General features: G+C 57.6%; 2 protein-coding genes across 2 annotated transcripts; one reads left to right on the forward strand and one right to left on the reverse strand.

The window, feature by feature from the left end:
* The first annotated feature begins 1,227 nt into the window (after window positions 1-1,227).
* On the forward strand, window positions 1,228-15,911 carry GLI1 (GLI family zinc finger 1). Its single transcript, XM_066567868.1, has 11 exons — window positions 1,228-1,324; window positions 1,420-1,497; window positions 2,213-2,408; window positions 3,096-3,246; window positions 4,584-4,685; window positions 4,766-4,906; window positions 6,205-6,354; window positions 7,594-7,758; window positions 8,447-8,695; window positions 10,166-10,445; window positions 12,971-15,911. Exons 1-11 carry the CDS (start codon window positions 1,228-1,230, stop codon window positions 15,145-15,147), a joined length of 3,786 nt encoding a protein of 1,261 aa, XP_066423965.1. The 3' UTR covers window positions 15,148-15,911.
* On the reverse strand, window positions 15,903-21,198 carry PRPH (peripherin). The gene is made up of 9 exons (XM_066567823.1): window positions 20,851-21,198; window positions 20,169-20,229; window positions 19,303-19,398; window positions 19,067-19,228; window positions 18,867-18,992; window positions 18,566-18,786; window positions 18,171-18,220; window positions 17,950-18,026; window positions 15,903-17,875 (listed from the first exon to the last, which is right to left on the reverse strand). Exons 1-9 carry the CDS (start codon window positions 21,192-21,194, stop codon window positions 17,834-17,836), a joined length of 1,179 nt encoding a protein of 392 aa, XP_066423920.1. The 5' UTR covers window positions 21,195-21,198; the 3' UTR covers window positions 15,903-17,833.
* Between the last annotated feature and the right edge of the window lie 717 nt (window positions 21,199-21,915).

The following is a 21,915-nucleotide window of genomic DNA, read 5'->3' on the forward strand; positions in this document are numbered from 1 at the left end:
ACAGGGAGGAATTTCTTCCCAATATCCCCAAATCTCGCTGATTTTTGTTTAAATCCAGGTTCCAAAGGAACCTTAAAGTCACATTCTGACCCCTCACCATAAGCAGGGACACCTTCCACTACCCCAGGTTGCTCCAAGCCCCATCCAACCTGGCCTTGGACACTTCCAGGATTCCAGGGCCAGCCACAGTTTCTGTGGGCACCCTGTGCCAGGGCCTGCCCCCCCTCCCAGGGAGGAATTTCTTCCCAAAATCCCCAAATCTCGCTGATTTCAGTTCAAATCCAGGTTCCAGAAGGAACCTTAAAGTCAGTTCTGACCCCTCACCATAGGCAGGGACACTTTCCACTATCCCAGGTTGCTCCAACCAGGCCTTGGACACCTCCAGGATTCCAGGGGCACCCTGTGCCGGGCCATCCCCACTCTCATGGGCAGGAATTTCTTCCCCAAATCCCCAAATTTCGCCAATTTTTGTTTAAATCCAGGTTCCAAAGGAACCCTAAAGTCGCATTCTCACCTTCCGCTATCCCAGGTTGCTCCAGCCAGGCCTTGGACACCTCCAGGATTCCAGGGGCATCCTGTACCAGAGAATCCCCACCCTCACAGGGAGGAATTCTCCCAAATATCCCCAAATCTCACGGATTTTTGTTTAAATCCATGTTCCAAAGGAACCCTAAAGTCGCATTCTGACCCCTCACCATAGTCAGGGACACCTTGCAATATCCCAGGTTGCTCCAAGCCCCATCCAGCCTGGCCTTGGACACTTCCAGGACTCCAGGGCACCCTATGCCAGGGCCTGCCCACCCTCCCAGGGAGAATTTCTTCCCAAATATCCCCAAATCTCACCGATTTTTGTTTAAATCCAGGTTCCAAAGGAACCCTAAAGTCGCATTCTGACCCCTCACCATAGGCAGGGACACCTTGCACTATCCCAGGTTGCTCCAAGCCCTGGCCTTGGACGCTTCCAGGACTCCAGGGGCAGCCACAGCTTCTCTGGGCACGCTGTGCCAGGGCATGCCCACCCTCCCAAGGATGATTTTCTTCCCAAAATCCCCAAATTTCGCCGATTTTTGTTTAAATCCAGTCCCGGGCAGGGGGGGGTCCCGCGTGCTGTGGCGCCCCCTGGCGGCCGAACCCAACATCTCCCTCTCCCTCAGGTCCCGGTGTCGCCTCCCGGGCCCCTCCACCCCCCCGATGTCCCCCTGAGCCACCCCCGGGCCCTATCGCGACATGTTCGACCCCTCTGGACCCCCGGCCGCCGGCTACAGCGAGCACTGCTGCCTGCACCCCCCGCACGGAGCAGCCCCCGCCGCCCCGGGACCACCAGGTGGGTCATGGGGGGGCTCCAGGACCCCCCCCGAGGTCAGGGGGGCTCCGGGGGTCTCTGTCCCACCCCCAGCTCAGCTCTGCTCCCTCCTCCAGGGCTGGATTTCCCCGTGTGCCACCAGCCCGGGCACCGCGGGTATGGGCTGGCCCCAGGAGCTGAACACCCCGGGGATGGTGAGTCTCGGGTTTTGGGGGGCTGCGGGGCAGGGGGGAATGCCCAGAGGGGTGAAACATCTCTGTGCTCCAAATCCGGAGTGAACTGGCACACCCAGGGCACTCCTGTATCCTCCAAGCACCAGGTTTGTGTCCTTGGGGTGTCTCCAGCCCCCCAAAACCGTGCTGAGGGCAATTTTGGGGCACCATGGGGCAGGAGGGATTCCCTAGAGGGGTTAAACATCTCTCAGTTGTAAATCCAAAGCACATTCGGGGCACTCCTGCAGGCTCCAAACACCAGGTTTGTGTCCTTGGGGTGCCCCCAGCCCCCCTGGACCACACTGAGGGCAGTGCCCCCCACTCTGCCCCCAATTTTGGGGTGCCATGGGGCAGGGGGGATTCCCTAGAGGGGTTAAACATCTCTCAGTTCTGTGTGAACTGGCACAATCGGGGCACTCCTGCATTCTCCAAACACCAGGTTTGTGTCCTTGGGGTGCCTGCAGCCCCCCTGGACCGTGATGAAGGCAGTGCCCCCCGCTCTGCCCCCAATTTTGGGGTGCCATGGGGCAGGGGGGATTCCCTAGAGGGGTTAAACATCTCTCAGTTCCAAATCCAAAGAGAACTGGCACACTTGGGGCACTCCTGCAGGCTCCAAACACCAGGTTTGTGTCTTTGGGGTGCCCCCAGCCCCTCTGGACCACACTGAGGGCAGCGCCCCCCGCTCTGCCCCCCTCAGGCTCCCGGTTCTCCACGCCCCGAGGCGCAGGGAAGCTGAGCAAGAAGCGAGCCCTGTCCATCTCGCCCCTGTCCGACTCCAGCATCGACCTGCAGACCGTGATCCGCACCTCGCCCAACTCCCTCGTGGCTTTCATCAACTCCCGCTGCGCCTCCTCTGGCGGCTCCTACGGTCACCTGTCCATCAGCACCATCAGGTGGGCACTGCCCTGGCCCCCTGGCACCCCCTGGTGTGGGAATCTACAGAATCAGAGGGTTTTGGGAAAGCTGCAAAAGGCAGGGCTCAGATGCAGCAGAACTGTGAGCAGAGCTAAAGCAGCAGCCATGAGATAGGACAGCAGAAAAATTATTTAAACTGTAGGAAAAGCAAAGGCAAATAGAACAATGGCCTGTGTATTAACACTTGTCTGAATAGCTCTCTAAGCTACAGAAAAGTTTATCTAGCAAGATATTAGGAAGGTTAAAGGTTAATAATGGAGCTCTGTGCGTTGTGTTTTAGGGCTTACAAGCAGGTATTGTATTCCAAATAAGCAAGCATTGTTTTAACCAAAGGTACGTGTGCTTATGGTGATTGGATAGAGCTGCTGTCAATGTGCTTTTGCTTTGTGGGATTGGTTAAAAAGCTCATAAAGTGAGTTATAACATCGAGTTTTTAGTCTGCTGCCTGAGATGTGAGCTGCTGGCATCTTCCCTTTGTCATAACCATGCAATGAGACTGATGCTGGAAAATCAAACAGCTCGAGGCGCTTTCAGCAGTTTGTAAATAACCCCCCTTGCCAGTGCCCATCCACACCTTTGGGAGCAGCGTGGGGCGGTGGGGAAGGGATGGTTGGGATTCCAGATCTCTGTTCTCATCTCCTGATGGTGTCACCTGCTCTCCACAGCCCGTCCCTGGGGTACCAGAGCCCACCTGGGCAGCACAAGGGCCAAGGGCACCTGTACACGCCAGCCCCAGCTTGCAGCTCCCACGAGGTGCCCACACGGCCGGGGCTGCTGCAGCACCCACCTGCTCGAGGGGCACTGAAACACTGCCAGGTATGGGGGAAATGTGAAAACAGGGCACTGAAACACTGCCAGGTATGGGGGATCCGTGAGAGGAACCCTAAAACACTGCCAGGTATGGGGGATCCTTGAGGGGAACCCTAAAACACTGCCAGGTATGGGGGGAAATGGAAGATAAACCCTAAAACACTGCCAGGTATGGGGGGAAATGGGAGAGGAACCCTAAAACACTGCCAGGTATGGGGGGAAACGGGAGAGGAACCCTAAAACACTGCCAGGTATGGGGGGAAATGTGAAAAAGGGGCACTGAAACACTGCCAGGTATGGGGGATCTGTGAGGGGAACCCTAAAACACCTCCAGGTATGGGGGATCTGTGAGAGAAACCCTAAAACACTGCCAAGTATGGGGAATCTGTGAGATAAACCCTAAAACACTGCCAGGTATGGGGAATCTGTGAGATAAACCCTAAAACACTGCCAGGTATGGGGGGAAATGGGAGAGAAACCCTAAAACACTGCCAGGTATGGGGGGGAAATGGGAGAGAAACCCTAAAACACTGCCAGGTATGGGGAATCTGTGAGAGGAACCCTAAAACACCTCCAGGTATGGGGGAAAATGTGAAAAAGGGGCACTGAAACACTGCCAGGTATGGGGAATCTGTGAGATAAACCCTAAAACACTGCCAGGTATGGGGGGAAATGTGAGAGAAACCCTAAAACACTGCCAGGTATGGGGGATCCATGAGAGAGGGATCCCTGTGAGAGGGATTTGTGTGAGAGGGGATCCCTGTGACTGGGATCCATCTGAGTGGGGTTCCATGTAATTGGGGTTCCCTGTGAGTGGGGTTCCATGTGAAAAAGGATCCCTGTGAATGGAGTTTCACAAAACTGGGGATCCCTGTGAATGGGGTTCCATGTGAAAGGGGATTTAAAGTGGTTCCCTGTGAGTGAGGTTCCCTGTGAAAAGGGGTCCCTGTGAGTGGGGTTCCATGTAATTGGAGATCTCTGTGAGTGGGGTTCCGTGTAAGTGGGGTCCCAGTGAGTGGGGGTCCCTGTGAGTGGGGTTCCATGTTAAAGAGGATCCCTGTGATTTGGGTTCCGTGTAATTTGGGATCTGTGAGTGGAGTTCCTTGTGAAAGAGGATCCCTTTTAGTGGGGTTCCAATGTAATTGGGGATCCCTGTGAGTGGAGGTCCCTGTGATTGGGGTTCCATGTAATTGGGGATCCCTGTGATTGGGGTTCCCTGTAATTGGGGATCCCTGTGAGTGGGGTTCCATGTGAGCCGTGTCCATGTGAGCTGTGCATCCCTGTAAGTCCTGTTCCAGTGCCCATCTCCCTGCTGACTCCCTCCCCCTTCCCTGCCCTGGCAGCAGCTGAAGCTGGAGTGGAGCCTGAGCAGCCCCCTGAGTGCCAAATTCCCAGAGGAGCGATCTGAGGGTGACATCTCCAGCCCAGCATCCACGGGCACCCAGGTACATCCCTGACCATCAGATCCCCCCTCCCAACGCCCTGGCAGTGACCCTGGGAGTGCTCACCTGCCCGTGCCCCCCAGGAGCCCTTGCTGGGCATGCTGGATGTCCGGGAGGAGCTGGAGAAGGAGGATGGCAAAGCCGAGTGTGAGGCTGTGTATGAGACCAACTGCTACTGGGACGGCTGTGCCAAGGAGTTCGACACCCAGGAGCAGCTGGTGCACGTGAGTCAGGGGCTGCCAAGGGGTTGCCAGCCCAAAATCTGCCCTCAGGCTGCTGGGCAGCATCTCCCTGGATCAGCTCCCAGTCCCAGGTCCCATCCACCCCTGGGGACTCACCAGGAGGGATGAGCATCCCCCAGGTCTCCTCAGCCACTGGTGCTTCCAGATCCCCCCTCTGCTCCAGCTTTCCTCCCTCCAACTCTCCCATATCCCCTGACCGTCCTTTGGACCACCTGGACCCCTCTGGCTGCTCTTGGATGTCCCAGAGTATCCCTCAAACATCGCCTGCATTCTGTGCCTCCTCCAAACACCACCTGGGCTGTTCTCCCCCAGACTCTGCTGTCTGCACCTGCCATCCCAGTCCCTCTATGTCCCTTTGTCCCATCCCAGTCTGTCCATCCCCTTTCTCCCATCCCAATCTCTCCTGTATCCCCTTCTCCCATCTCAGTCTGTCCATGTCCCTTTGTCCCATCCCAGTCTCTCCTGTATCCCTTTCTTATATCCCTATCCCAGTTTCTCCTGTATCCCTTTCTCCCACCCCATTCTTCTCTCAATCCCTCCAACCCCTTTCTCCCAACTTAATCTTTCCTGTATCTCTTTCTCCCATCCCAGTCTCTCCTGTATCTCTTTCTCCCCTTCCAATCCCTCCATCCCCTTTCTCCCATCCCAGTTTTTCCTGGGTTTATTTTCTCCCTTTCTCCCATCCCAGTTTTTTCTGGGTTTATTTTCTCTCTCTCTCCCATCCCAGTCTCTCCTGTATCCCTTTCTCCCATCTCAGTCTGTCCATGTCCCTTTTTCCCGTCCCAGTCTGTCCATGTCCCTTTCTCCCATCCCAGCTTCTCCTGTATCCCTTTCTCCCACCTCACTCCTCTCCCAATCCCTCCATCCCCTTTTTCCCATCTCAATCTTTCCTGTATCCCTTTTTCCCATCCCAGTCTCTCCTGTATCCCCTTCTCCCATCCCAGTCCGTCCATGTCCCTTCCTGCCATCCCAGTCTCTCCTATATCTCTTTCTCCTCTTCCAATCCCTCCATCCCCTTTCTCCCATCCCAGTTTCTCCTGGGTTTTTTTTCTCCCTTTTTCCCATCCCAGTCTCTCCTGTATCTCTTTCTCCCATCCCAGTCCCTCCATCCCCTTTCTCCCATCCCAGTTTCTCCTGGTTTTTTTTTTCTCCCTTTTTCCCATCCCAGTCTCTCCTGTATCCCTTTCTCCTCTCCCAATCCCCCATCCCCTTTCTCTCCTTCATCCCCCATCCCTTGCCCCCTCCCCAGTGCCCCCAGTGACGCTGCCCTCCCTCCCCAGCACATCAACAACGAGCACATCCACGGTGAGAAGAAGGAGTTCGTGTGCCACTGGGCAGCGTGCTCGCGGGAGCAGAGGCCCTTCAAGGCTCAGTACATGCTGGTGGTGCACATGAGGCGCCACACGGGGGAGAAACCTCACAAGTGCACGGTGAGATGCCAAAAAACTCCCCCCAAAATCCTGGCTGGGCTGGGAGAATGAGGGGTGTCTCGGCTTGGAAAGGGAGGTGTGTGCTGAGGAAGGCAGGAGCCTCCCCTGAAATGGAAAATGTAAACCCCCTCCCTCCAAATTACTATAAATTTGAAATGAATTAATTGTTATAAATTTGAAATTAAGAGGCTCTCAGGCAAAAATATGGGAGCAGGAATAACAGTTTGTCTTGGTTTGGAAAGTCAGGTGTGCACTAAGGAAAGCAGGAGTTTCCCTGAAATGGAAAATGTAAACCCCCTCCCTCTGAATTATTATAAATTTGAAATTAAGGGGCTTTTAGGCAAAGATATGGGAGCAGGAATAAGTTTGTCTTGGTTTGGAAAGAGAGGTGTGTGCTGAGGAAGGCAGGAGCCTCTCCTGAAATGGAAAATGTGAACCCCCTCCCTCCTATAAAAATACCCCCTCCCCCCTATAAAAATATTATAAATTTGAAATGAATTAATTGTTATAAATTTGAAATTAAGGGGCTCTCAGGCAAAGATATGGGAGCTGGAGCCCGGGTGGCAGAAGGGGGTGGCAGAAGGTGGGTACAGGTGTGGGGCTCATGGAATCCTGCAATATTTTGGGTTAGAGGCACCTTAAAGTTCATCCCACCCCACCTTCCACTATCTCAGGCTGCTCCAAGCCCTGCCCAACCTGTCCTTGGACACTTCCAGAGATGGGGCAGCCACTGCTTCTCTGTGCCAGGGCCTGCCCACCCTCACAGGGAGGAATTTCCTCCCAAAATCCCACCCAAACCCAGGGTCACAGGGCCCTAAAGCTGCCCCATGCTTTGGGATATGTTCCTGAATTTAAGTCAGGATTGGTGTTGCTGTCAATCCCAGCTTGGGGACCCTCTGAGGGGCTGCCATGGGACAGGAGGAGGTGGCACAACCCCGGGGTGAAGGGCTGTGCCACGGTGTGAGGCTGGCAGGTGTGTTGGGAGGGGAGATGTGTCACACGTGGGCTGTGGGACGTGTCACCACGTGCTGCGAGTCCTGGGGACAGCGTGTGACACGTCCCACCCGTGTGTGACACATCCCACCCTGTCCCACCCGTGTGTGACACGTCCCACCCTGTCCCACCCGCGTGTGACACGTCCCACCCGCGTGTGACACGTCCCACCCTGTCCCACCCACGTGTGACACGTCCCACCCTGTCCCACCCGCGTGTGATACGTCCCACCCTGCTCTGCCGCAGTTTGAGGGCTGCAACAAGGCCTATTCCCGCCTGGAGAACCTCAAGACCCACCTGCGCTCGCACACGGGGGAGAAGCCCTACGTGTGTGAGCACGAGGGATGCAACAAAGCCTTCTCCAACGCCTCTGACCGTGCCAAGCACCAAAACCGCACCCACTCCAACGAGGTACGGCCCCACCGGGTGCTCCTGGATCATTCCTGCCCTCTGAGAGCTCCTCACACCCCTGGGCATTGCCCCAGCTCCCTCTTTTCCTGCTTTAAGTATCTCCTTCATCACCCTGGGATCCCTTTATCCCACTCGTGGGCAGTTCCCTCCTTCCTCTGCCATCCTGAGCTCACCGTGCCCCCTCCACAGGGACTCACCCGCTTTGATGCCACCCTCAGCTCTCTGCAGAGGGTGACAAGGGGGGTTTGTTTTTGGGGAGAGGGCTGCAGTTGGAGCTGTCTCCCTCCCTCCTCCATGCCCATCAGATCCCCCTGGGATCCCTTTACCCCACTCCTGGGCAGTTCCTTCCATCCTCTGCCATCCTGAGCTCACCCCAGTGCCCACTGTGCACCCTCCGTGGGGACTCACCCACTTTGTTGCCACCCTCAGCTCTCTGCAGAGGGTGACAAGGGGGGTTGGTTTTTGGGGAGGGGGCTCCTTCATCACCAGCATTCCCCCTGGGATCCCTTTACCCCTGTCCTGGGCAGTTCCCTCCTTCCTCTGCCATCCTGAGCTCACCGTGCCCCCTCCACAGCGGGACTCACCCGCTTTGATGCCACTCTCAGCTCTCAAGCAGAGGGTGACAAGGGGGGTTTGTTTTCGGGGAGGGGGCTGCAGCTGGAGCTGTCTCCCTCCCTCCTCCATGCAGAAGCCCTACGTGTGCAAGATTCCCGGCTGCACCAAGCGCTACACGGACCCCAGCTCCCTGCGCAAACACGTCAAGACCGTGCACGGCCCCGACGCCCACGTCACCAAAAAGCACCGGGGGGACGTGGGGCCGGGCCGGGCACTGCCCACCCCCAGCGCCCCCCCGGATATGAAGCAGGAGAAGGAGGCAAACGGCCCCAGCGAGGCTCAGAAGGACGATGGGAAACTCCTGGTGCCTGAGCTGGCCCTGGTGAGTGAGGAGCTGAGGGGGTGGTGGAGGATGGAGCGAGGGTTTGGTGGTGGGGGACAGGAGAAAACAGCCCCAAGATGTTCCAGGGGAGGCTTAGCTTGGATATTAGGGGAAATTTCTTTGTTGTCAGGCGCTGGAATGGGCTGCCCTATGGAATCACCATTCCTCTTTGGTGAAGTGTCCAAAAAACGCTGGGATGTGGCACTTGGGGACGTGGTTTAGTGGTGAACACGGCAGTGTTGGGTTAATAGTTCGGATCAGTGATCTCAGAGGCTTTTCCAGCCTTCAGGATGATGCCAAGTGTGTCCTACACCAACACAGCAGGGTGTGGTGGTGTTCACAGGGGTCCCAGGATGAGGGAAGAGATGAGAATCTTGACTCCATGGTTCAGAAGGCTGATTTATTATTTTATGATATATATGATATTAAAAGAAAATGATATATTAAAACTATACTAAAAGAATAGAAGAAGGGATTTCATTAGAAGGCTTAAAAGGAATAGAAAAGAATGACAATAAAATCTTGTGACTGACCAGAGAGTCCGAGACAGCTGGACTGTGATTGGCCATTAATTAGAAACAACCACATGAGACCAATCCCAGATGCACCTGTTGCATTCCACAGCAGCAGATAACCATTGGTTACATTTCATTTCTGAGGCCTCTCAGCTTCTCAGGAGAAAAGATTCTAATGAGAGGATTTTTCATAAAATATATCTGTGACATTAGTGTTGGGTTAATAGTTGGACTCAGTGATCTCAGAGGCTTTTCCAACCTTCGTGGTGATTCCAAGTGTGTCCTGGTGTTGGGATCTCTGGCTTATCAGAGTGATCCCGAGAAAAGTTCTAAAGTCTCTTTTCCCAGCCCAGCGCTTGAAGAGGGACCCAGGGCTCTTCATTTCTCGGTCTCAAGGTTCTTTATTTTATCTTATCTATAAAAAATTTTCTCCTGCCCTGCCGAGGTCCATCCAGCAGGACAGTTCCAGGCACTCTGCCTGCCCCAGGGCAGTGTTATGTCTTTATACTAAAAACTACATGTACAATATTTACAATTACTTCCCAACACCTATCACCTGTGTTAGACAGTGAGCTTCTACTCTAAACCAATCTAAAAGTGCCACCATCACAGCAGAAGATGGAGGCCAAGAAACAGAAGGAGAAAGGCTGGACACACCCAGATCCCTCCATCTTGCCTCCTAAACCCCCATACCAAAAACCCCAAAATCTACTTTTTCCACCCTGTGATAATTTCACTATTATTCCACCTAAACTGTTGTGGCTTGCTGATCTCCATATAAGGTTGGTAATTTGCTCCATGGGTCATAATCAAACCCACAGGTGTTTTGGGCTCTGTGCCAGGGCTCCTGAGCCCCCTGGCAGGGGTCTTGGCCATCCTGGACAGCCAGAGGGATGTTCTGGGTTCCCACATTCTGGGTGCTTGACCCCCTTGGCCCTGCTCTGGTTCTCCCCAGAAGCCCCAGCCCAGCCCAGGGGGGCAGTCCTCGTGCAGCAGTGACCACTCACCCCTGGGCAGCACCACCAACAACGACAGCGGCGTGGAGATGGCAGGAAACGCCGGTGGCAGCTACGAGGACCTGTCCACTCTGGAGGACGTGGTGCCCGGGGAGCCCATGGGCACCTCGGGGCTCATGGCCCTGCACAAACTGGAGAACCTTCGCATCGACAAACTGAAGCAGCTGAGGAAACCGGCGGCTTCCAAGGGCCTGAACCTGCCACCCATCCCTGGAGCCGGTGAGATTGGGGTGCCTCTCCCCCTGGGATGTGGGGCCTGGCCCGTGGGAGGTGTGTGCAGAGATCTGGTTGGCAGCCAGATGTTTCCACACCTTGCTGGTGTTAGAATGTCTTGGTTTGGAAAGACAGGAGTCTGCTAAGGAAGGCAGGAGCCTCCCCTGAAATGGAGAATATAAACCCTCCCCACCCCTCCAAATTGCTATAAATGTTAAATTGAGGGGCTCTCAGACAAAAAAATATGGGAGCAGGGAATAACAGTTCTTTAATAGGGAAGAAAATAAAAGGATAAAATAAACAATGCAGTGCACTAGAACAACACTGCCAGAGTCAGAACCCAACCTGACACCCTGTGGGTCAGGGTGTTGGTGTCAGTCCCATTGGAATTGTGGCTGCAGCCCTCCTGCAGTGTCAGGGGTGGTTCTGCTGGAGCAAGGGGGATCTGTAGAGAAGGATGGATTCTGCCTCTGGAGATCCAGGGGAAGGAGAGGCAGCTGCTGTTCCTCTGGGGAATCCAGTGGAGAAAGCTGTGCTGGTGTCTCAAAAAGCTCTGGATTCTATCTGGGTAGGAATGTTTGAAATCTCAGATTGTATCCAGGTAGGAATGTTTGAAATCTCAGATTCTATCTGGGTAGGAATATTTGAAATCTCAGATTATATCCAGGTAGGAATGTTTGAAATCTCAGATTGTATCCAGGTAGGAATGTTTGAAATCTCAGATTCTATCCAGGTAGGAATGCTTGGCTCCTCCCTCTGGGCTCACATCTCCCAATGGGATGCTGCAGTTCTTATCAGCCATGCAGGGACATTCAATAGCTGTTATCAGCTGATGTCCCCTCCTGAGGGAGGAGTGATTGTGAGCACTCAAAGAGAGAGATAAGGCAAACTGCCCACTTGACAGAAGATAATCTGCCCTACAGATGGTAATGGAATACATCCTGCATTGCAGTTTGGAACGTAGAAATCCACCCCAAAATCTGGGGAAATATTAAAGCCCTAAAGGGGTTCCAAGAGAACTGGAGAGGGATTTTGGACAAGGCCTGGAGTGGCAGGACAAGGGGGAATGGCTTCATGTTGGCAAAGAGGGCAGGGTTAGGTGGAATATTGGAAAGAGTTCTTCCCTGGGAGGGTGGGCAGGCCCTGGCACAGCGTGCCCAGAGAAGCTGTGGCTGCCCCATCCCTGGAAGCACCCAAGGCCAGGCTGGAGCAACCTGCTCCAGTGGGAATTGTCCCTGCCCATGGGACAGGGGTGGTCTTCAGGATCCCTCCCAACCCAAACCATTCCATGATTTTTCCAGCCTAAATAAGCTTCTGCTGGTCTTTGTTGCCACCTGCCCCCTGTCCCCACCAGCTCTAACCATGGAAGAGCCACATCCCAGCTCTGGAGGTGGCTCCTGTCCCTGCTCTGACATTGCCACACTTGTCTCCTGGGGTAACTCCTCCTTCTCTGTGGTATTTGTGGGGTTCCCAGAGGAAGGAAGGAAGGAATGATGGATCTGACTCCATGTTCTCAGAAGGCTAAAAAACTAAACTATATATATATATATATATATGTATGTATATGTATATATAGTTTAGTTTTTATATATATAATATATATTATATACATAATGTATGTATGTATGTGTATATATATATATATATAAACTATAAAACTAAACTATACTAAAGAATACAGAAAGGATACTTACAGAAAGCTAAAACGATAATAATGAAAAACTCGTGGTTCTTTCCAGAGCCTTGACACAGCTTGATCCTGATTAGCTAATAAGTCAAAACAATTTACATGAAACCACATAAATTTCATGGTTTAAGAAATTAACCAATGAAACAATCATTGGTAATTGTTGGTAAACAACACCCAAACACATCCCAAAGCAGCAAAACACAGGGGAAGCAAATCAGAAAATTATTGTCTTCCTTTTTCTCTGAGCCTTCTAAGATAATAATGAAAAACTCGTGGTTCTTTCCAGAGCCTTGACACAGCTTGATCCTGATTGGCTAATAAGTAAAACAATTTACATGAAACCATGTAAATTTAAGAAATTAACGATGAAACAATCATTGGTAATTGTTGGTAAACAACGCCCAAACACATCCCAAAGCAGCAAAACACAGGGGAAGCAAATCAGAAAATTATTGTCTTCCTTTTTCTCTGAGCCTTCTAAGATAATAATGAAAAACTCGTGGTTCTTTCCAGAGCCTTGACACAGCTTGATCCTGATTGGCTAATAAGTAAAACAATTTACATGAAACCATGTAAATTTAAGAAATTAACGATGAAACAATCATTGGTAATTGTTGGTAAACAACGCCCAAACACATCCCAAAGCAGCAAAACACAGGGGAAGCAAATCAGAAAATTATTGTTCTCCTTTTTCTCTGAGCCTTCTCAGCTTCCCCGGAGAAGAATCCGGGGCAAAGAGGATTTTTCAGAAAACATGACCGTGACAGAAAATTTTTTCAGAAAACATGACTGTGACAGAAAATGTTTCAGAAAACATGACTGTGACACTTCTCTCCCGCAGGCCTGCCCGGGGAGGTGCCACCCCCGGCCTCTCACCGCCGCATCGCCGAGCTGTCGGCGGCCGAGCTGGGCCTGGCGGCGCCGGGCGAGCGCCGCAGCAGCGGCACCAGCACCGTCAGCTCTGCCTACACCGTCAGCCGCCGCTCCTCCCTGGTGTCCCCGTACCTGTGCCCGGGCGGTGACGCCGCGGCGATGCCCGGCGGGCTGTGCCCGGTGGACGGTTACGGTGCCGCCTCTCCGGATGAGTCGCGGCGCTCCGGTGATGCCGGGGGGCTGCCGGGGGTGGGCAGCCTGACCCCGGCACAGCGGTACCGCCTCAAGGCCAAGTACGCCGCGGCCACGGGCGGCCCCCCGCCCACCCCGCTGCCCAGCGTGGAGCAGGTGGCCTCAGGTGGGCACGGTGGCACGCCCGGGGGTTACCCCGCGCCTGTCGGGCCTCGCTGCGTCGCCAACGGCTTGTTGAGAAGGAACAGCTCCAACGAGAGCCCCGGTTACCCGGGCAGCGTGCCCGCTCACATGGTGCCCCGACACGGCGTGCGACGGGCGAGTGACCCTGCCCGGACGGTGGCCAAGCCTCCGGCCGTGCCCAGAGTGCAGAGGTTTAAGAGCGTGGGCAATGTGAGCGTGCCAGGCGCGGGCAGGACGGCGCTGCAGCCTCTGGGTGGCTCTGAGGCCAACCTGCAGCGCCACGGCTTCTCCCCACGCCCCCCCAGCATCACTGAGAACGTCTTCATGGAGAGCATGGGGGGCCCTGGCCCCGATTCCGGCCTGCTGGACATGGAGCAGTACCTGAGTTATCCTGAGGAAGGCTTCCCATGCCAGGGCACTGGCGTGGAGCTCCAGGGTGGCATCTACGGCGCTCACCGGACCATGGTGGGGACTCACGGGGACATGGAGGAGGGGCTGCTGCAGCAGCCTGAGTTCTCCCTCCCGCAGTGCCAGGTGAACCAGCGCTTCCCCAGTTTGCCTGCTGGGAACAATGGGGCTGTGCCAGAGCCCTGGGATGGACCCCCCCAGGCCACGCTGGGGATGAGCTCCAGACAAAGTGTGGGTGCTCCCACCATGTCTGGGCCGCACTGTCCTCATCAAAACATCGAGTACCCCCATCCCAGCGCCTGTGGGCAGCATCCCAAACTGGTGAGCTCATGCCAGGACCAAGAATTTTCGGGGGGGCATCGTTTTAACCGGCTCCAGATCAAATCTGAGCAGCGATACCCAGCGCCGAGCCCTGCACTCACTCCCTGCCCCAGCACCAAGCTGGCCGGGCCCTCAGCATCCCCCGCTGCCTTTGGGCACAGCATGGACGTGGGGCAGGGTGGGTACCCCCCTGTGGGGCCCACACCGGGTGGGTACATGGGCATGGCCAGCCCAGGTGCCCGCAGAGCCCAGACCCCCACTCTGCAGACCAAAGAGGTGATGGTCCGGAACTACGTGGAGGCGCAGCAGGCGCTGATGTGGGGGGAGCAGCAGCCCCTGTGCAAGGGCAGCGTGGCCGGCGCGGGGCTGGGCAGCGAGCCCGGGCAGTGCCAGGCCGTGCCAGCCCCGCCGCCGTACCTCAGCCCCAGGTACTGCAGTTACCAACCCAAAGGGGATCATCTGCAGAGCCTGGCGGAGCCCCAGCACCTCCTGAGCCCGCCCTGCTTCAACCCCGAGATGATCCCACACCCTCCAAGCGGCCCCAAGCCAGCGGCTCACCTGAGCTACCCAAACAGCCTGGCACAGCCTGGGCATGGCTACGAGGGGGCGGACAGCGGTGCCCGGCGCCTGCCACGCCTGCCCCCCGCCCGCCCCGTGCCCGAGGGAGCCGGGAACCTCCCCCTGTACTACCCAGGGCAGGGGGGCAAAGGTGGGCACAAGCTGCTGGGGCAGGGGGCAGCGAGCTGCGGGGGGAGCGGGCACTACGGCCCGGAGGGACTCAAGGGCACCTCCTGTTACTACCTGGACTCTGGGGAGCAGGTGGCCAACAGCCTGGACTCACTGGACCTGGAGAACACGCACCTTGACTTTGCTGCCATTGTGGAGGACGTGGAGACCCCCCCGGCACTGCCCAGACCCCCCAGCCCGGCCGGGGGGCTCCTGGTGCCCTCGCATGGGGGTGCCAACATGGCAGTGGGGGACATGAGCTCCATGCTGAGCACGCTGGCAGGGGAGAGCCACTTCCTCAACTCGCTGTCCTAACGGGGGGTGCCTGTCCTCAGGTCCCAGCGTGGTGGGCAGGGCTGGGAATCCTTCTCAGAGCCACGTTTGTGCCTGGGGGGAAGCAGGGATCACCCCCCCTTGGAGTCACCCCCGTTCGGGAGGGGTCCAGGACACAGCCCCAGCTCTCCAGGTGACCTCTGGCGTGGGGAACTGGTTTTACTGGGCGCTTGTTGGGGTGTCCCCGCTCGGGATGAGCCCCTCCTGCCCCCCCCCACGCAGCCTTAACGCCGAAACCAAAGAGCCCCCGCCCCGAGGGCCGTCCCAGTGCTCCCAGTGCCCCCCGCCCCAAATCCCAGTCTGTCAGGACTGCAAGCGCCCCCAGCCCCTCTCCAGCGGGGCAATTCCCCAGAGGTGGGGCGGGGGGCGTGCCTGTGCATAGTGTTCATACCTGTCTGTCTGTCTGTCTGTCACCCTGAACCTCCTTTCTGTGAGAGCACCAGCAGTGCCACCCCCTCCCCTCATTAAACCCTTTCTCAGGGGGCTGTGACTGTGCCTTTGTCACCCCTGCCAGAGGCTCCCTGATCTCGTCCTTGGTCCCCTGTGACCAAAACCGCCCGGCAGCAGCTTCAGCACCCTCGGGCAGGGATCCCGAGACCCACATTGCAATTAGCGCTTCAGATAATGCAAACGGCTTAAAATAATGCTGTTAATTAGGCAAAAAATGGGTTGAAATAATTCAATTTTCTTGCGAAAAATTTAGCTAAGATAACGTGATTAATAATGGGGGAAAACAGTTAAAATAATGCGATTTTATATTATTTTGTTCGTGTAATTGATGGTGCGAAGATTGCATAAAATAACACAATTAATTATGCCAAAATTCCATGAAATTATGCAATTTCGTATGATTTGCTATAACACAATAATGCAAAAAAGTGCTTAAAATGACGCAATTGACGATGCAAAAAAATACTTAAAATGCAATGATGCAGCATTTGCTTAAAATAAGGCAATTATGTGTGCAAGATTTGTTTAAATAACGCAATTGTGCATCATTTGCTTCAAAGAATTCAACCAGTGGTGCAAAAAATGTTGAAAATAATGAAATACTGCAAAAAATTGCTTAAAATAACAAAACTAATAACCAAATCTTTCATTAACTCAATTTTGCATAATTTCGTTGAACTCAATTAACAATGCCAAAAAAAACCCTTCACGCAATTATAGAAATCAGGGCGTTTCCCCGCGCACCCAGAGCCTTGTCACGCTGTAATTAACCCGTAATTAACACGCAATTAACGCGGAATTAACCGGCGGCAGCGATCGGGCCGGGCTGGTGGCGCCCTCTGGCGGTCCCGGTAAGGAACGAGCGCGGCGGTGCCCGGTCCGGTCCTGCGATGCCCCGGGAGCACCGGACGGAGATTCCGTGGGTCTGGAGCGGGATAACGGGCGTGTCCGTCGGTCCTCTGCAAATCGCGGGGTCCCGGGAAGCAGCGGGACCCCCGAGGATTCAGAGTTCAGGGGTTGAGGCTCCTTCCCCGAGGCGGTGCCACCACAGGGGACGGCGCTTCAATGTCACCGGAGCCGGCAATCCCGGGATAAACCGTGCTTGTTGCAGTGATGGGAAGGGAGGTGAGACCCCCAGAGTGGCAGTTGTGACATGGAGAGGAGCTCTGGGACAGATTGAACCCCGGGGACACAGATTTCCCCCTCAGCCGGGCGCTGCTTCCCTTTCTGTCCCCATGGCAGTGACACCACAGGGAACAGCAGAGCCGCCAACCCCGGTGCAGCCAGTGCTTGTTGCAGTGACGGGAGGGGAGGTGAGACCCCCCCAGAGTGGCAGTCGTGGTGATGGAGAGGGGCTCTGGGACAGAATGAACCCCGGAGATGCAGATCCCCCCTCAGCCTGGCGCTGCTTCCCTTTCTGTCCCACTCCCCATGGCAGTGACACCACAGGGGACAGCGCTTGGGTGCCACCACCAACCCCGGTATAATCAGTGCTTGTTGCAGTGATGGGAGGGGAGGTGAGACCCCCAGAGTGGCAGTCGTGGCATGGAGAGGGGCCCTGGGGACACAGATCCCCCCTCAGCCGGGCGCTGTTTCCTTTCTGTCCCACTCATGGCGGTGACACCACAGGGGACAGCGCTTGGATGTCACCGGAGCCACCAATCCCGGGGTAACCGGTGCTTGTTGCAGTGATGGGAGGGGAGGTGAGACCCCCCCAGAGTGGCAGTCGTGACATCGAGAGGGGCCCTGGGGACACAGATCCCCCCTCAGCCGGGCACTGCTTCCCTTTCTGTCCCACTCCTCATGGCGGTGACACCACAGGGGACAGCGTTTGGGTGCCACCGGACCCGCCAGCCCCGGGGACAGCAGTGCCAGCTGTGGTGCCAGGAGGGAGAAGCCGGGACCCCCTCGGCCTCAGGGCAGCGTGGGGAACACCCGATTTTAAATACAGCTGGGGTTGTGGTTGGGAGAGTAATAAATAGGCGATAAATAGCGATAAATAGTGGGGGGACAAGGCACAGGGACACACGGCAAAGGCACAGGGACACACTGCAAAGGCACAGGGACACCCCACGGCGTTGACCCGTGGTGCTGACAGCAGCAATAGCAATTGGGGCACTCCCAGCCCCCCCGCTCTGCTCCGTGCCCCACCCAGGACTCAGCAGGGTCTGGCAAACCCCTCCCGTGGGCTCGGGGCCATCGCAGCCGCTCCTCTCTGTCACTTCCCCGTTCGCTCCTTGTGCGATTCTGTCACCACTTGCTGCAAGAGGAGAATTTGGGGATCAGTCCCATGGCAGGGTTGGGCATCCCAGGCAGGGCACCCCCAGTTCTCACCTGCCCATCCCGTGTCTCGATGGTTTTGATCAGCACCATCCTCCGGGCCGGGCTCTCTGCAGGCTGAGGCTCCAGCACTGGGCACAGAGGGGCCATGAGGACCCTGTGCCCTCCCAGACAGCCTGGGCAGGAGCACAGGGACCCACCCACACCCACCTGGGGTCTTTACCCTCAGGGAAAGACCCCCAGACATAGTGGGGGACCCCCAGCTTGTGGCTCACCTGAGCTCCTCATGCTGAAGGAGGTGGTGGGGTGCAGTGGGATGGTGATCCTGGGGGGGAGAGGAGGATGAGGAGGGGCTGGGACTCCTGGACATTGCCAGGGACCCTTCCACACTCTCCAGTCTGTGACCCACACCCCAGATCAGCTGTGCCCGTGGGCTGCCAGGCTGGGGGCTGTGCCCGTGGGCTGCCAAGCTGGCACCCGGAGCAGAGCTGGAGGCAGCTCCCCCACCATCCCCTGGCCTTGCTTTTATCTCAGCTCCCATGGGAACCTCTTGTTTTCCTGTGGGAACAAGGCCTGGAGCTGCCTCCCGCCGGGAAAATCCCACAAAAACCGGGATGAGTCAACACAGGGGACATCCCCGCGGGCAATGGGGACGCTCTGCGGCCCTCACCGGCTCTCCTCGCCCTCCAGCAGCTTTCTGTACGTGGCAATCTCAATGTCCAGGGCCATCTTGACGTTCAGCAGGTCCTGATACTCGCGCAGGTGCCGTGCCATCTCCTCCTTCATCTGCTGGATCTCCTGCTCCAGCCTCCCCACCACATCCTGGTAGTTCCCGATCTCCTCCCCGAACTCGTCCTCCATCTCCCGCATCTGCCGCTGCAGCGCCTCGTTCTGCAGGGACAGAAAGGGCTGCAAAGGGCCGGGCTGGGCTCTGCTTTTTCGCACGCCCCCGAACGCTGCCCGGCTCTCACCACGCCCTTCAGCCCGTCCACCTCGCACGTCAGGCTCTGGATCTGCCGCCGGGACTCGTTCATCTCCTGCTTGGCCAGGCGCAGCGCCTCGTGGTTGCGGTTTGCTGCATCCGAGAGGTCGGCAAACTGCACGAGCAGGGCGAGTCAGGGCTCTCTGGGAGGGCTCAGCCGTTCCTAAATCCCTCCCCAGCCCCGGGTACCTTTGATTTGTACCATTCCTCGGCTTCCTGCAGGTTTTTGACCGCGATGCTCTCGTACTGGGTGCGGATCTCCCGCAGCGCTGCCGTCAGCTCCGGCTTGCACATCTCCACCTCGGGCAGCCCCGCCGGGCTCGGGCCGCTCACCTCCAGGTCCCGCAGCTCCTGCAGGGGCACGGGGGCATCACAAGGACCTGATCTGTGCCCCCCCTGCCCGTCCCATCCCACCCCGGCCCCACCTCCTCGTGCAGTTTCTTGAGGAAGCCGATCTCGTCCATCAGCAGCTCCACCTTGCGCTCCAGCTCCAGGCGGGACAGCGTGGCGTGGTCCACGTCCTGTGGGAGAGGTTGGGATGAGCTGCAGGGCAGCGTGGGGGGGATGAGATGATCCTGGATCCCCACCCCGGGGTGGTGATGGTGGTGATGGGCACGGGGCTCAGCCCCCCAAACCCTGGTTTTGCACTGGGCTGACCCAGCGTCACCCCAAGGAAACACCCAGGAGCTGCGGAGGGAGGTGTGGAGGGACCAGACTGGGGCTACCAGTGTGCTCAGCCCTGGGGGTCCCATCCTGCCCAAACCCACGGAGGGATGAGCAATGACACGGTGGGCACAGACTCAGCCCCCCCAAACCCCGTTTGTGCCCTGGCTCACGCAGGGCTGACCCAGCATCACCCCAAACTCCAGCTGGAGACACCCAGGAGCTGCGGAGGGAGGTGTGGAGGGACCCGACTGGGGCTACCAGTGTGCTCAGCCCTGGGGGTCCCATCCTGCCCAAACCCACGGAGGGAGTGAGCAATAACGAGGTGGGCACAGACTCAGCCCCTCTCAAACTCTGGTTTTGCCCTGGCTCGTGCAGGTCTGACCCAGCATCACCCCAAAACCCAGGAGCTGAGGATGGAGCTGTGGAGGGACCAGGCTGGGGTGCTCAGCTCTGGGGGGTCCCATCCTGGCCCCCCTGCACTGATTGGTGCCATTCGTGCACCAGCACCTCCCGCGGGCCCAGAATTGGGGTTCCCCAGGGTTATTCCTGTCCCCACCATTCCCAGTCCCCTCCACCCACGGATCACTGGTACTGCGGGGGCAGACGAGCCCGCCAGCCCCCTCACCTTGCGGAACAGCACCAGGCTCTTCTCGGCATCCTCACGCTTCTGCGTCTCGTCCTCCAGCCTGGGGACAGCAAGGGATGAGGGGGAGGTGGGCACGGGGGTGCAGACCCCTCCTCCTGTTGCGCGCACAGCGGAGGCGAACGGGGATGGGGCGGCGCCCAGCGCTCGCAGCAATCCCCTCGCAGTGTCCCCACCCTTGTCCTGCCCCTCCCAGTGTCCCCACCCTTGTCCTGCCCCTCCCAGTGCCCCGCCCTTCCGCAGAGCCCACATCTCCCAGTGCCCTCCGTGCATCCCGGGCGCCTTTCCCAGTATCCCTTCCCATGGATCCCCTTCCCCGGACATTCACCAGTCCCTCCCCCGACTTCCCCGGGGGTTCCCCATCCCCATCCCGCTGCATCCCCCGCTCCCCATCCTGGTGCAAAGCCTCATCCCATCACATTCCTCATGCCAGTCCCTCTCTGGCACATTCCCCAGTCTTCATCCCATGCATAACTCACCCTGCCACACCCCCGGTCCCCACTGCAGTTCAGCCCTCATCCAAGTTCATCCCCCATCCCAGTACATCCCCCATCCCAGTACATCCCCCATCCCAGTTCATCTCCCATCCCAGTCCAACCCCCTGTCCCCAGCACACCCTCCGCTCCCCATCCCGCTGCCTCCCCCGGCCCCGCCGCCGTCCCACCGTTGCCTCAGGGCCGCCAGGTCTGTGGCGAGCCCGTCCCGCTCCGCCTGGAGCCGGTCCCGGTCGCGGCCGAGGCGCTGCAGCCGCTCCCGCAGTCCCCGCAGCTCCCCCTGCACCAGCCCGGTGCGGGGCCCGCTGGCGGCCGTGGCGCGGCCCAGGGCGGCGCGGAGGGTCCCGTTCTGCCGTTCCAGCGCCCGCACCCGCTCCAGGAAAGCGGCGAAACGATCGTTCAGCGCCGCCAGCTCCTCCCGTTCCGCTCCCCGCGCTGCCGCCGCCGCCGCCAGCCGCTCCGGGGCCACGGTGAGCGGCGGCGACATCCCGGGGTCGCGGTCACGGCGGCTCATGGTGGCACCGGGAGGGCGCTGGCTGCCGGGAGCGGCCGTTTATAGCGGACAGCGGCTCCGCCCCGCCGGGGGGACCCGGGACAGAGAGAGGGGAGGGGTCCCCCGGCCGGAGGGAGGATCGGAGGCTGCGGATGTTCCCCTCGAGGAGGCGGGGAAAGGGGATGGGGGTGGTCGGGGATGCCCCCAGGGATGAGAGGCGGGGGCTGCAGGATCTGGGGCTGCGGGAATTCCCATTCAGGGGGGCTCGGGGATCTCCAAGGGATGAGAGGCAGTGGCTGCAGGATGTGGGGCTGGAGGAATTCCCATGCAGAGGGGCTTGAGGACCCCCAAGGGATGAGGGGCAGGGGCTGCAGGATCTGGGGCTGCAGGAATTCCCATTCAGGGGGGCTCAGGAATCTCCTTGGGATGAGAGGCAGGGGCTGCAGGATGTGGGGCTGCAGGAATTCCCATTCAGGGGGGCTCAGGAATCTCCTTGGGATGAGAGGCAGGGGCTGCAGGATGTGGGGCTGCAGGAATTCCCATTCAGGGGGGCTCGGGGATCTCCAAGGGATGAGGGGCAGGGGATGCAGGATGTGGGGCTGAAGGAATTCCCCTTCAGGGGGACTCGGGGACCCCCAAGGGATGCAAGGTGAGGGGCTGGGGGGTGCAGGCAGAGGAACCAGCAGCACCAGGGGCAAGGGGGAGAGGATCCGAGGGAGACACAGGAACCCCCCCCTGCTCG

The sequence above is a fragment of the Molothrus aeneus genome, chromosome 30 (genome assembly GCF_037042795.1).
Source record: "Molothrus aeneus isolate 106 chromosome 30, BPBGC_Maene_1.0, whole genome shotgun sequence".
Taxonomy (NCBI): domain Eukaryota; kingdom Metazoa; phylum Chordata; class Aves; order Passeriformes; family Icteridae; genus Molothrus; species Molothrus aeneus.

What these genes read in the sequence shown, in the direction of transcription:
- GLI1 (XM_066567868.1), top strand. Translation starts at nt 1,228, where the DNA reads ATGTTCGACCCCTCTGGACCCCCGGCCGCCGGCTACAGCGAGCACTGC. An exon ending in AGAAACCTCACAAGTGCACG is followed by an intron (nt 6,355 to 7,593) that starts GTGAGATGCCAA and finishes GCTCTGCCGCAG; the next exon opens with TTTGAGGGCTGCAACAAGGC. An exon ending in ACCGCACCCACTCCAACGAG is followed by an intron (nt 7,759 to 8,446) that starts GTACGGCCCCAC and finishes TCCTCCATGCAG; the next exon opens with AAGCCCTACGTGTGCAAGAT.
- PRPH (XM_066567823.1), bottom strand. Translation starts at nt 21,194, where the DNA reads ATGAGCCGCCGTGACCGCGACCCCGGGATGTCGCCGCCGCTCACCGTG. An exon ending in CTGGCGGCCCTGAGGCAACG is followed by an intron (nt 20,230 to 20,850) that starts GTGGGACGGCGG and finishes TGCTGTCCCCAG; the next exon opens with GCTGGAGGACGAGACGCAGA. An exon ending in TCGAGACACGGGATGGGCAG is followed by an intron (nt 17,876 to 17,949) that starts GTGAGAACTGGG and finishes CTCCTCTTGCAG; the next exon opens with CAAGTGGTGACAGAATCGCA.